The 13257-nt window shown below is 39.4% G+C and overlaps 1 protein-coding gene across 2 annotated transcripts in view; it reads right to left on the reverse strand.

Moving 5' to 3' along the window:
* Positions 1-13257, reverse strand: part of Braf (B-Raf proto-oncogene, serine/threonine kinase) — a 121512-nt gene that overhangs the window by 27272 nt on the left and 80983 nt on the right. For both annotated transcript variants that reach the window (XM_090333417.1, XM_090333416.1), the window contains 3 exons: positions 12789-12873; positions 10454-10630; positions 806-852 (listed from right to left, as the gene is read on the reverse strand). In XM_090333417.1, the coding sequence (XP_090189543.1) occupies positions 806-852; positions 10454-10630; positions 12789-12873 (309 nt within the window). The remainder of the gene's footprint in view (positions 1-805; positions 853-10453; positions 10631-12788; positions 12874-13257) is intronic.

The raw sequence follows: 13257 nt of genomic DNA on the forward strand, positions 1-13257 counted from the left end.
GAGGAAGGTAGAGAGGGGGAGAAGAAAGGAAGAGAGGAGAGATAGAGGGGGAGGGAGAGAAAGGGAGGGGGAGAAGAAGAGGGGGAGAAAAAGTATAAGAGAGGGAGAGAGAAAGAGAAAGGGGGGAAAGGAAAGAGAGGGGGGAGGGAGGGAGGGAAAGAAAGGGAGGGAGAGAGGGAGAGAGAGAATTCGTTTTTAGCTTATATGATTTGCTTTTTAAGATTTTTGGGGGGGGCCTTAAAATGTGTGACAATGAGATGAGATGCTTTTCTAAGCCCATAGGAGAACCAAACACTTTTTATTTGATTTAGGTTAGACGTAGGTGGAGATACCAGTTAGCACTGCTATAAGCAGTTAAGGCTCTTTTATTAGATTAAGATGGCATCAGACAGGATTTAAGTCTGGGCTTTGTAAAGAAGAGAAATTGTTTTTTGTCACCTCACTATTCAGTAATTTTAGAACCTCCAGTTTTCTATCTCAACTGCTATTTAGCAAAGTCAGAGGCTGAAGCAAAGCAGTATACAGCCACAAAATATATGCATTTGACAATGCAGAAATAATGTAAGCAAGCAATCAGAAAAGTCTTATTAGAACAGCCTTTTGATTCCATCATCTTATATGCCTATTCCAAAACCAAAAGCAGATAGATGCGTCCTGCAATTACACTCTCATGCAAACAAATTTGTTTTCTTTACAGCATACTGAAATTAGCATAAAGACATTTTTTTACATAATGTGAAAACAAAATGCAGAAGAAAAAGTCAGAATGTTTTTGAACTTTGAAGACCAATTTCAGGAAGGATACTATTACTCTTGAGGTCTCTGTGGATGATTGACTTGGCGTGTAAATAACTGAAAAACAAAACATCATTTTAACCTCGGAAAGGCTACTAATTACTTCTAGTCTCAAAATCTACAGAGCATACTTAGTGGTGTAAAGACTTACTAAAATCATGATACAAATGAAATTTGTATATTGTGACAATTTCTTTATAAGGCATTAAAATAGACCACAAATGAATTTAGGATTATTAAGATATACTATTATTGGGTACAACCAAAACCTTTTCTATTAAGATTTGTATTTTACCTCTTTACTATAAACCTTTCACTGTATTCATGTTTACTTGTAATTCACACCCTTGAACTAGTTTGATACTTAAATCCTACCTCCTAAACCAATCCCCCCAAATAAGCTTTTAAGCTATTTTTCACATATTCATACTCATGTCCTTTAAGATGAACTCAAATTCTAACTCCTGAGTGAAGTTTTCCTATGACTAATCCAATGGAGCCATCTTCCACTATTTAGTTTATGTAGAAGTTATGAGCTTGATTCACATTTTATCCCAGGTTCCTATTTTGTTATAGTTCAAACACCATAAGAAAATACAGCTAAAGAATTCTAAAATTCTAATGAATTTAAAAATGGTATGATATACTCTTAAAACCTTATTAAAACTATTCTATCAGTGATAAAGTTAAATCAACTATGACATCTCTGAAAACTGCTTTAGTTGTATTCAGTGAGGGAAAGAAAGGGCAGGGCCATGCCTAAGTTACTTCTATTTGTCCTCACTGCCTGGCAAGGGGGGTGCCTCTTATGTGTGAAGTTTAAATACATGCCTGTTGAAGAGACTACGAGACACATATACTGTAGGAGTAAAGTTCTTTTTCTTCATTTAACACTAACTAGGACAAAAAAATATATGCATCTTCTAAAATTAACAATGACTACTAAGAAATAAGTCAACTTTTTTCTTTCCCCTAAATGCTGGTGCTAGGGGGTTGAACTCATGCCTGGGTGCTGTGCCTGAGCTTTTTTGCTCAGGTTAAAGGTTGAGCTACAGCTCCACTTCTTTTTTTTGGGGGGGGGGGGATAGCTAATGGGAGGTGAGCATCTCATAGACTTTCCTGTCTAGGCTTGGACCTCAGTCTCCTGAGTGGCTAGGATTGTAGGTGTAAGTCATCAGTGTCTGGTCAGACATCTACTCTTACTACTTTGGTTACAGAAATGTTACATAAAGAAAATTATTAAATTAGGTTAACAAACTACACAAAAAAACACACAAGCTAATGGAGAATACCCATAGAGGAGGAACGCAAAGGTATAACTTCTCTGAACACTTGCAAAATATTTATTTATTTAAACAAGTTTTTAGGAAGGGCCAGGAGCATAGCCTAGTGGTAGAATGCTTCCCCAGCATGCATGAAGCCCTGGGTTCCATTCCTCGATAACACACACACACACACACACACACACACACACACACACCCCGAAAAAGCCAGAAGTGGGGCTGTGGCTCAAGTGGCAGAATGCTAGCCTTGAGAATGCCCAGTGCCCAGTCCCTGAGTTCAAGCCCCAGGACTTGAAAAAAAAAGTTGCAGGAAATGAAAACATAGTTCTTGTTGTTAGTGCGAGTTTTGTTTTTTCTTTTGGGTCTTGCTTTTTATTTTAGGAGAGGCAAAGAGGGAACACAGAAAGGGAAGGAGGAAGTATGCAATCACATTATTCAGTATATACAATGTGATCAGAACTTGTGGGAGGGGGAAACTGGGGGACAGCAAAAGAGCAGTAACATTGCTCAAGAAATATACTCATTACCTGTATTCATTATGTAGTAGTAACTCCTCTGCACAAAACCTTAATAAAATTATATTTAAAATTAAAAAATTCACAAGAAATAGAGTTTTTTTGTTTGTTTAGTTTTGGAGGTTGTTCTTTTTTTTTCTTTAAGTGAAAATTACAGAAAAATTTATTAGGTTAAAAAATGCTCTCCTAACAGATGGAAAGCAGTGTTTCTAGGATGAGAAAGACAATTTTATTTTTACCCCAGCAAAAGTCTATTGACATGTGAGAGGCTTGGAGCATGAAATCTCCCCCAGGACCAACCCATGGGGCAGTGGTTTAGTGGATTAGATCTGATCTTTCTTTTTGAACTTTATAGTCAGGGTGATGTATAGAGGGGTTATGGTTACTAGATCTGACCTCTTGAGCTATTGTTTCAGGAACTGTCTGCTGACTCACCTTAGGCTTGAATGATTCCTTTAAATAATCCTTATGTGGTAGAGTACTCAGAACCCAAATGTGATTTTTTTTTGGGGGGAGGGGGCTTGAACCCTAGGCCTGGGTGCTGTCTGTGAGCCCTAAAGCACATGGCTACCACCCTACCCCTGGAGCTATAGCCCCACTTCCCCCTTACTAGTGATTAACTGGAGATAAGAGTCTCGGGGTCTTTAGTGCCCAGGCTGGCTCTGAACTATGATCCTCAGATCTCAGCCTTCTGAGTAGCTAGGATTACAGTGAATCATTGTGGCTCTTGTGACCTTTTTTTTGGTGGGTCATGGGGCTAGAACTCAGCCTGGGTGCTGTCCCTAATCTCTTCAGCTCAAGGCTATCGACCTACCTCTGGGCCTGGGTGTTGTCCTAGAGCAAACCTGATGATTATGTGGCACACAGATAATGAGGAGAAAAGTGAAAAATAAATTGAAGTTCCATTTAGTGAACTATTTGTGAACTATTTAGTGCTATTTGTGAACTAATTTTTTTTTTGGTGGGGAGGCGCTCATGGGGTTTGATCTGGGCCTGGGCACTGTCCCTGAGTTCTTCGGTTCTAGGCTACTACCCTACCCTTGAGCCAAGCCCTACTTCTACTTTCTAGTGGTTAATTAGAGATAAGAGTCTTTAGTGCCCAGGCTGGTCCTGAATTGTGATCCTCAGATCTCAGGCTCCGGAGTAGCTAGGATTACAGGTGTGAGCCACAGCACTGGCTCTAGAAACATTTTTAACCCTGTTGCACAACTTAAATCTTACAGGTCACCAGAAAGTTTTCTCTTGAGAGAACCCGGTGATCACATTCACATTTAAGTTCCTTTTGCATTTCCTCACTGCTTATGGCTAACTGCTACCTATCATTTGCTCTCCCTACACCCCTCCCCCGAAATAGGAAATCAAAGTCAGTCTTTGGCTGTTAAGTGTTGGTCTAGATTAAGAGTATCTTGCTGTAGCCCTATCTATGAGGACAGTTGGCATCGGATGAGCCACAAGGCCCCAGTTAAAAACATATCACAGGCCAGGAGTGTGGCCCAGTGGTAGAGTGCTTGCCTAGCATGCACGAAGACCTGAGTCCGATTCCTTGGTACCATATACATAGAAAAAGCTGGAACTGGGGCTGTGGCTCAAGTGGTAGAGTGCTAGCACAGAGGAATGCCCAAGGACAGTGCTCATGCCCTGAGTCCAAACCCCACAATCAGCAAAAACAAAAACCAGAAACAACAACAACAAAAACTATAGAAAAACACATCATTTTGAGATCACAGTAAGTTTACATTTAAGGAAAAGAGAAAAATAAGATAGGTATTATACCTGATACTTATTTCATATAATGTTTCAGAGTAACTATTACACTACACAATTCTATACCAACTGACATTAAAGCAATTTCTTGAGTACCAACTGGTTTCCATGTAAAATGCAAAACAAAAAAAACCAAACACATAAAAACTATGCAACTGATTGTGGGGGCAGTAACAAGCTGAATAGACTGTAATAAACTGGATACAAAATTCTATCCATTCTTGCCATTTAGTATGTAATTCTAAAAATGGACTTCTCCCTTTTAAAGTTGTTAAGGAGAGGTTACAGTTTTATAGTAGTAGCAGGAAAAAACAAACATACCTAAATATACCATACTTCCTTCTCAGGATTCTCTTAGGACTAGCCTTCCTAGAATAAAATGTCCACTGACAGAAGCTTTTCTTTTCTTTTGTTTTTTGTTGTTGTTGGTCATGAGGCTTGAATGCAGGGTCTGTGCACTCTCCCTGAGCTCTTTTGCTCAAGACTAGTGCTCTACACTTTGAGCCACACCTACACTTCCCAGACACATTTTATAGCTGCAAATCATCTGACCAACTCAAGCTCTTTTACAGGGATTAGCTATCAGTCAAAGGCCTTGAACTCAGGGTCTGAGTACTGTCCTTGGGCTTTCTCACGGCTAGAATTCTACCATCTGAGCCACAGCACCACTTCTAGCTTTCTATGTATGTGGTATTAAGGACTCAAACCTGGGTTTTTGTGCATGGTAGGCAAGCACTCTACCACTAGGCCAAACTCCTGAACCCCAGATGTCCAGCTTTGTAGAGCACATGATGCCCCAGGCTAAGCACAGTTAAGTTCAGATTTACCCAACACAAACTATACAGTGAAATTTGTTGGGGGCCGAGTAACGCCATGTCTAATAACTGTCTGCTGAGACAAGGCAAGGTGTAAGAGGCAGGGCGCAAGACTTGATTACCATTGGTTACAAATGTGTTATTGTTGATCACTCTCTGCTGGGACTTAGAGTGAGGGTATATTAGCTGGAGGGACTGCTTCAGGAGGGGTTTTTTTTGGAGAGAGAGATTTTCCTGCCTTGATGAGGCTGCATGGCGTCTCTGTTCGTGCTCTGGGTTATCCCGGAAGGCTGAATGCAGGAGGACAGTGGGCCCTCTCCTCTTGCGGCGTGGACTAGTCAGGGTGTGCTTTTCCCCATCCCTCCTACTAGTCGAGAGGGACCGGGGATGAAGGACCCCAACAAAATTCTTATTCTCACCTCATAAAAATTATGAAATGAGTCATATTCACTCCAGACAATACGATTATTTTCAGTCTGAATTGAAAATACTTCTGTACACTTTACACCTCTATAATCATTTTGTAGATAAGGCCTCAACTTATTAAAATTATTGTAAAAACCTTTAAAAATAAGGATTTAAAGACCAACATGATTGTGGTGTCTTCATCTAAGTCATTTTCAAATATATTCATCATATTCAGGGAATGAAAAGCCAGGTCCTGTGGCTCACATCTGTCATTCTAGGCTAAGATCTGAGAAACACACACACACACACACACACGCACACACACACACACACACACACACACACACACACACACACACACACACACACACACACACACACACACACACACACACACACACACACACACACAGCGGGGGAGGGGAGGGAAGGGGAAGCAGATCCCCAGGCAGAGCTTGCTAGGTAAGCATGCTACCATTTGACCCACACTTTCAAAGCCCTTTTATATGCTTTAGTTATTTCTCTGATAGTGCCTTGTACTATTTGTTTGGGCCAGCCTTCGACCTGGATTCTCCTTCCTACAGATATTGAATGGCTGTAAGGCTAAACTCCAACCTGTGATCCTCCTTGCCTCAACCTTTCTAGTAAGTGGGATTACAGACCTCTGCCACCACATTTGGCTTCTTTGCCCATTTTTCACTGGGTGGTATGTTTTACTACTAGGTTGAAACAGTGTTTTCTATGCTTGGAAGCCTTTTTTTTTTCTTCAATAATGTCTTTTAAGAAACTACAGATTTTGTTTTGTTTTGTAGCTTTGAGGTTTAAATTCAATGCTTTATCATACAGATACTCTAAGACTGACCCATGCCTCTTGACCTTTTTTGCAATGGTTATTTTGAGATAGGGTCTTGCTTCTTCCTGGGTGTGCCTGAATAATAGTCTTCCTAATATCAGATTCCCACACAGTTTGGGTGACATGCACACCACTGTGTTTGAGAGGCTGAGCTTTTAAGGGGTATGGTTCAAAGCCAGCCCGGGCAGAAAAAGTTCAGAAGACTATCTACTCAATCAATAATTGAACATAATTATTATTAATGTTAATTTTTTTGTGGGTCATGGGGCTTGAACTCAGCCTGGGGGCTGTGATGTCCCTGAGCTCTTCAGCTCAAGGCTAACACCCTACACCTGGGCCTGGGCATTGTCCCCTGAACTCTACAGGTCAGGGCTATAGCCCCATCCTTGAGCCAAGCTCCATTTCCCATTTTCTAGCACTAATTGGAGATAAGAGTCTCAGGTCCTTTTGTGCCAGGCTGACTTTGAACCTTGATCCTCAGATCTCCGTCTCCTAAGTAGCCAGGATTACAGACGTGAGCCACTGTGCCCAGCTTTGAACACAATTACTTAGTGACAATATTCTTGGATTTAAATAGTGACAGGAAGTTGAGAACATAAAACATACTTTGTAAACCTTGATTTCTTAGAGTGAATCTATAATTATCTGCCACAGGAATATTGTTCTCTTTGAATGAACCCAAGAATCAAAAATGGTCTTGCTCCAAGAACCATATAGAAAAACATTGCCCATCCACTGCTCGTTCACATTTTGTAATTCCATAAAATAGCCACATTGGAATATTGTATTGATTTAACTTTTCCAGTCCTTAAAGGTTTTATTTTTTTATTTATTTATTTTTTTGTGGGTCATGGGGCTTGAACTTAGCCTGGGCCCTGTCCCTGAACTCTTCAGCTCAAGGCCACTGCCCTACCCCTGGGCCTGGGCAGTGTCCCTGACCTGTTTAGCTCAAGGCTACCACCCTCCCCTTGAGCCAAGCCCCAATTCTTTTTTTTCTAGAGGTTAACTGGAGATAAGAGTCTCAGGTCCTTTTGAGCCTGTGCTGGCTTTAAAGTTGATCATCAGATATCAGCCTCTTGAGTAGCTAGGATTTTAAGTGTGAGCCACCTTGCCCATTCACTGTGCCAGCTAAAGATTTTATCTTTTAAGTTAGTGTGACCCAGCTATTTACATAATGAGTCAATTTATACAATGTTCTTAATTTTACTCCTTGGGACTTTGAATTCTGTGCAAGTCAGATAACTGAACTACATAGAGAAAACGTTTAGGGAGCAAAGGACTCAAGTGAGGCGCACACACACACACATATACACACACACACACAAAAGAAAACGGGTATAAACAGGGACAGGAATGGGTTATTGACTTATTAGTTCTATGAAGTGATCAGAAATGGCTTCTCTTAAAATGAAACATTTAAAAGCTAGGTGCACTCTTGTAGTTTTAGTATTCAGGAGGTTGAGTAAGGCTGATCTGGAAGATCAAGGTTTGAAGTCATCCCAGGTAGATTTCAATTCCAAGTAAGCAACAAAAAGCCAGACTAGAGGCATGGCTCAAGTGGTACAGTGTGAGTTAGGAGCAAGCAAGCCAAACAAGCATAAGGCCCTGAGCTCAAATCCTAGTATAGACCAAATACATTCCCCCAAACAAACACTGAAAAAGAAAAAAGAGACATTTGAAAAGAGAAATAATATCTGTAGCACAAATATCCTCAAGAGGAAGGAACAAGTATGAAATGCTGAGGGAGGAGCATCTTGGTCTGCTGGAGAAACAGTAAACAGACCAGTGGGAAACAGAGAAAAGTTTTATTTTTCTCTGAAAGCTTATAACTTGTTTTTCATTGTTACAACTGACAAAATCTTAATACAATTTTTTTGATTTGGCCAGATTCAGATTCTAATAACTTACATAAAGGCTGAGATTGTTTTAAGTGTGGTAGGTAAGGGTGAATGTTACTGAGTAAGGCAGTAATTTTCTCTGAGGAGCATTTTGGCTCAACACAGGCTTTAAGACAGTATGTATTGGGGCCGGGAGTTTGGCCTAGTGGTTAAAGTGCTTGCCTAGCATGCATGAAGACCCGGGTTGGATTCCTCGGTACCACATACATAGAAAAAAGCCAGAAGTGGTGCTGAGGCTCAAGTGGTAGAGCTCTAGCCTTGAGAAAGTCCAAGGACAGTGCTCAGGCCCTGAGCTCAAGCCCAGGACTGGCAAAAAAAAACAAAGAAAAACAAACAAACAAACAAACAAAAAACCCCAGTATGTATTACAGATATACTGCCAAGTGGATTTTTAGGGGGTGGACAGAGGAGGGGGCTGTTCAAGGGCTTGAACTCTGTATCTGGGAGCTGTTCTTTGTGCTCAAGGCTACTCACTCTATCACTTGAGCCACAGTGCCTCACAGAGTTTTCTGCCAGCCAGGGCTGACTTTGACTTGTGATCCTCAGATTTCAGCTTTCAGAATAGGTAGGATTACAGGTGGGGCCACTGGCACCTGGCAACTGCCTCGTTTTGAGTCAGGGAAGATGGTGGGGGAAAAATTAAAGAATCAGATTTGGTGTGGGTTGTGGCTCCTTATCTGCTTGCCCTGAGTGATCAAGAGTTTTAGATGTTAGTACATATATACACTTGTACTCTTTATCCCAATTCTACAATATACAAGTAGCCAAATGGTTATATAGCAAGAGCACTGGAGTTACAATTCTGCGTCAAAACACCTGCTGCCACTTACTATGTGAGGCCTTAGAAAGGTTACTTAAAAGCCTTGGTTTGCTAATCTGTGAAAAGAACATGATAAGAGTATAAGGATTAAATAAAATCTAAGCATGTGAGTGTAATTTGTATTTCATTAAAATAAAGATACACATTTTTTTTTTTTTGTGTGTGTGTGAGTCATGGGGCTTGAACTCTGTTCCTAGGCCCTATCCCTGAGCTCTTCAGCTCAAGGCTACAGTCCTATCCCTCTAGCCACAGGCTCACTTGCAGTTTTTTAGTGATTAATTGGAGATAAGAGTCCCACATTCTTTAGTGCTCAGGATGGCTCTGCTTCTTGGGTAGCTAGGATTTCAGGTGTGAGCCGCTGTGCCTGGCACTAATTTTATTTTATTTTATTTATTTTGTTATTTTACTAATTTTATTTTTAAAAATTATTTTAAAGATATTTATTTATTTATTTAATTTGTTTATTTATTGTGGGTCATGGGGCTTGAACTTTGGGCTTGGGCCCTGTTCCTGAGCTCTTTAGCTCAAAGCTACCACCCTACCGCTGAAGCCACAGCCTCACTTTCCCTTTTCTAGTGATTAATTGGAGATAATAGTCTCTCATTCTTTAGTGCCCGGCTGGCTCTGAACTATGATCCTCACATCTCAGACTCCTGAATAGCCAGGATTACAGGTGTTAGCCACTTCCCCTGACAAGATTATTTTTTGCTTAGCTAATCTCACCACTTGAATTACCTACTTATTTGCACTTCAGGTATATGCAAAATGTATCTTTCAAATTAGTACTATAATTTAAAACATAACTTTATAAGCCCTATTATTTTAAATTATTGTAAAATTAAACATAAGCAAATCAACTTAAAATCCTCAATGGAGAGAAGAATAAAGATTTTCACTTTAACTTTATAAACTGACCATTTTGTAATAGGAATGAATATTCAAGAGAAAATGATTTGTAAGGATAAATAACCAGTTTATGGACTTCAACAACTATAATAATTTTTTAGTGATTTATTTTTTTTGTGCCCTACTGTTTCATTTCATCATTTTTTGAGTCTTTACTACTTAAACCATTGAATACTAAATTTAAATTTGCAATTATCATGAAGTACTTAATATACTTTATTAGATATTTTGAAAATTGTACTACAAAACTCTACTTTTAGTACCATATTGCTAGTCATTGGTGTCCTTACACAGTTGAACAATAAGTTTAAGTGCAGTCCCTAAGAGTATCAACCAAAACCTTTAACTACCAATCTTTAAAAGTAATTTAATGAGACTTAATAGAATGTGACTTACTCCATGCCCTGTGCAGTCTGCCGTGCAATATCTATAAGCTTGATCATCTCAAATTTGGTTTCAATGATGTGCAGATGGTGATATAAGCTGGAGCCCTCACACCACTGGGTAACAATAGCCAGCTGTGGTTTTGTGGAATAGCCCATGAAGAGGAGGATATTTACATGTCGTGTTTTCCTATAAAAAAAAAGAAACGTGACAGTAAATGGTAAATGTCAATAAATGTTGGCAATTCTTTTTTTTTTTTTTAATGTTGGCAATTCTTATAAATAGAGCCAAGGTAGTCTATCAGTAAGATGCTGTCAGAAAAAAAAACACAATAGAATGACAAATTTATGAGATGTTTATATATATGTGTGTGTGTGTGTATATATATATATATATATATATATACACACACACACACATATACACACACACCTGATAGGCAAGTAGAGACTAATTAAATACTTTCACCTGTGGGAAGGTACTGTGAGAATATAGCCACCCTCACTCTTTTACAGGGTTAGAATTTAAAAGTTTTCTTCACCAGGTATCTGTGGTTCAGCCTGTAATCCTAGATATTCAGGAGGCTGAGAGCCAAGACTTGAGGTTTAAAGCTAGCTTAGGCAGAAAAAGCTCCAATTAATCACCAGAAAACTGAAGTGCTGCTGTGGCTCAAAGTGGTAGAGGGCTAGCCTTAAGAAGAGTGCTTAAGAACTCAGGCTCTGAGTTCAAGCCACATACACCCCCCACATTTTTCTTTCTTCAAGATGCGCTGTAATAGGATGAGACTAAATGAAAGGATCTCTAGGATATGGAAACAAGAGCTTTATCTTGTGTGATTGTTGTTCTTAGTATACTATGCTATTTCTCTTCTCTTTTTTTACCCTTTGGTTAATTTCATATTATTACTTACTGTATCTGACTTTGTTACCTGGTATATTGTATATACATTTATTTGTTTATTTGAAATAGGAAAGGGAAGGGTGGATAACAAGATGATTGGGAGGGGGTGGGAGGAGGGAAATGGGGACAAAATTATGAGAAGGGGTATCAATGAGAAGTAATATACCTACTATCTGGTGAATGTAACTGTAACCCCTCTATACATTACCCCGACAAAAAAAAAAAAATAAGATGCATTATACTCTTTGTTAAACTGCTTTGTTAAGGAGTACTACCTCTGAACAACTATTTAAAAACAATGAAAAATGGAAGTGGCACTGTGGCTCAAAGTGGTAGAGTACTAGCCTGGGGTTGAAGAGCACAGGGACAGCGCCCAGACCCACAGTTCAAGCCCCACAACAGACAAACCAACAAAAAAAGTCTGCATTATTAGGGGTTGAGAATGTGGCTTAGTGGTAGAGTGCTTGCCTAGCATGCATGAAATGATGGGTTAAATTCCTTAGTACTATGGGGCCGGGGAGTTTGTCCTAGTGGTAGAATGCTTGTCTAGCATATATGATGCTCTGGGTTTGACTCCTTGGGACTACATATCCTGAAAAAAGCCAGAATTGGTGCTGTGGCTCAACTGGTAGAGTGCTGGCCTTGAGGAAAAGCCCAAGGACAGTGCTCAGGCCCCAGGACTGGCAAAAAAAAAAAAAAAAAATTCCTCAGTACCACTTACACAGAAAAAGCCAGAAGTGGCACTGTGGCTTAAGTAGTAGAGTGGTATCCTTGAGGAAAAGAAGTTCGGGGGCAGTGCCTAGGCTTTGCGTTTAAGTCCTAGGACTAACAACAAAATTTCTAAAAAAAAAATAATAAAAGTAAGATAAAATAAAATAAAGTTTTCTTGTGTGGAGACAAAATCATTTTTCTCTAATTTTTACCGTTAGTTTTCTTGTTTTGCTCTCTGGAATTAGATGGAGGAACTACATATCCTCTGGAATGCAACAGCCTTCTGTGGGTTAAATTTGCTCACTTTTTGTTGACTATTTATTCCCCCCTAAGTTGTTCAAGATTTTTCTCAGTTAAGTTGTACTACCACTGATCTATAATTCTTAGTCAATGTTCCTGAAGTCCTTGGAATATGGACTAACCACAACCTCAAAATGGATTCTGCCATACTTAGAATTTTAGTTTAAAAATACTGCTTCCATAGTGGAATTATTATCATCATGAACAGAACACTGTATTTCTACCTTTCAATCCAGGGCTTGGTCTTGTATCAGCTGTATCATAAAATAGTGAATATTATTTAAAATAATCTACTGAAAGATAAATTATAATTAGGCACACTAGATTTCTATATCCATTTTGAGTAAATTTACAAAGCTCAAAGAGGCTACCACAGGAAAAGAGGAAGCAATAACAACACCTTCTCTCTATGTAACAGTAATCTACACAAGCTCACCTGAGTACTCCTACTTCATTTTTGAAGGCCTGTAACTGTTGAGGTGTAGGTGCTGTCACATTCAACATTTTCACTGCTACATCACCTAGAAGGTAATTGTCATTCCAAATGTCATTCTAATTTTTTACATTAAAAAGTACAAAATATTTTTGGGTATTTTCACTGTCATACCCTAAATGCATTCCATTATAAAACCAAAAATAAATTAATTATACCACAACTGTTTAAACTGGATTAATTTTCTATGGATAAAAACTAAACTAAAGCAGGGCACTGGTGGCTCACATCAGTAATCCTAGCTACTGAGAAGGCTGAGATGTGAGGATCACAGTTTAAAGCCAACCAGGGCACCAAAATCCTTGATATTCTTATCTCCAACTAACCACCAGAAAACTGGGGCTTGAACTCAGGGCCTGGGCACTGTCTTTGGTCATTTCTTGCTTAAGGCTAGCACTCTGTCATTTGAGCC

The sequence above is a fragment of the Megascapheus bottae genome, chromosome 5, assembly GCF_031878675.1.
Source record: "Megascapheus bottae isolate mThoBot1 chromosome 5, mThoBot2.hap1, whole genome shotgun sequence".
Classification (NCBI taxonomy): Eukaryota; Metazoa; Chordata; class Mammalia; order Rodentia; family Geomyidae; genus Megascapheus; species Megascapheus bottae.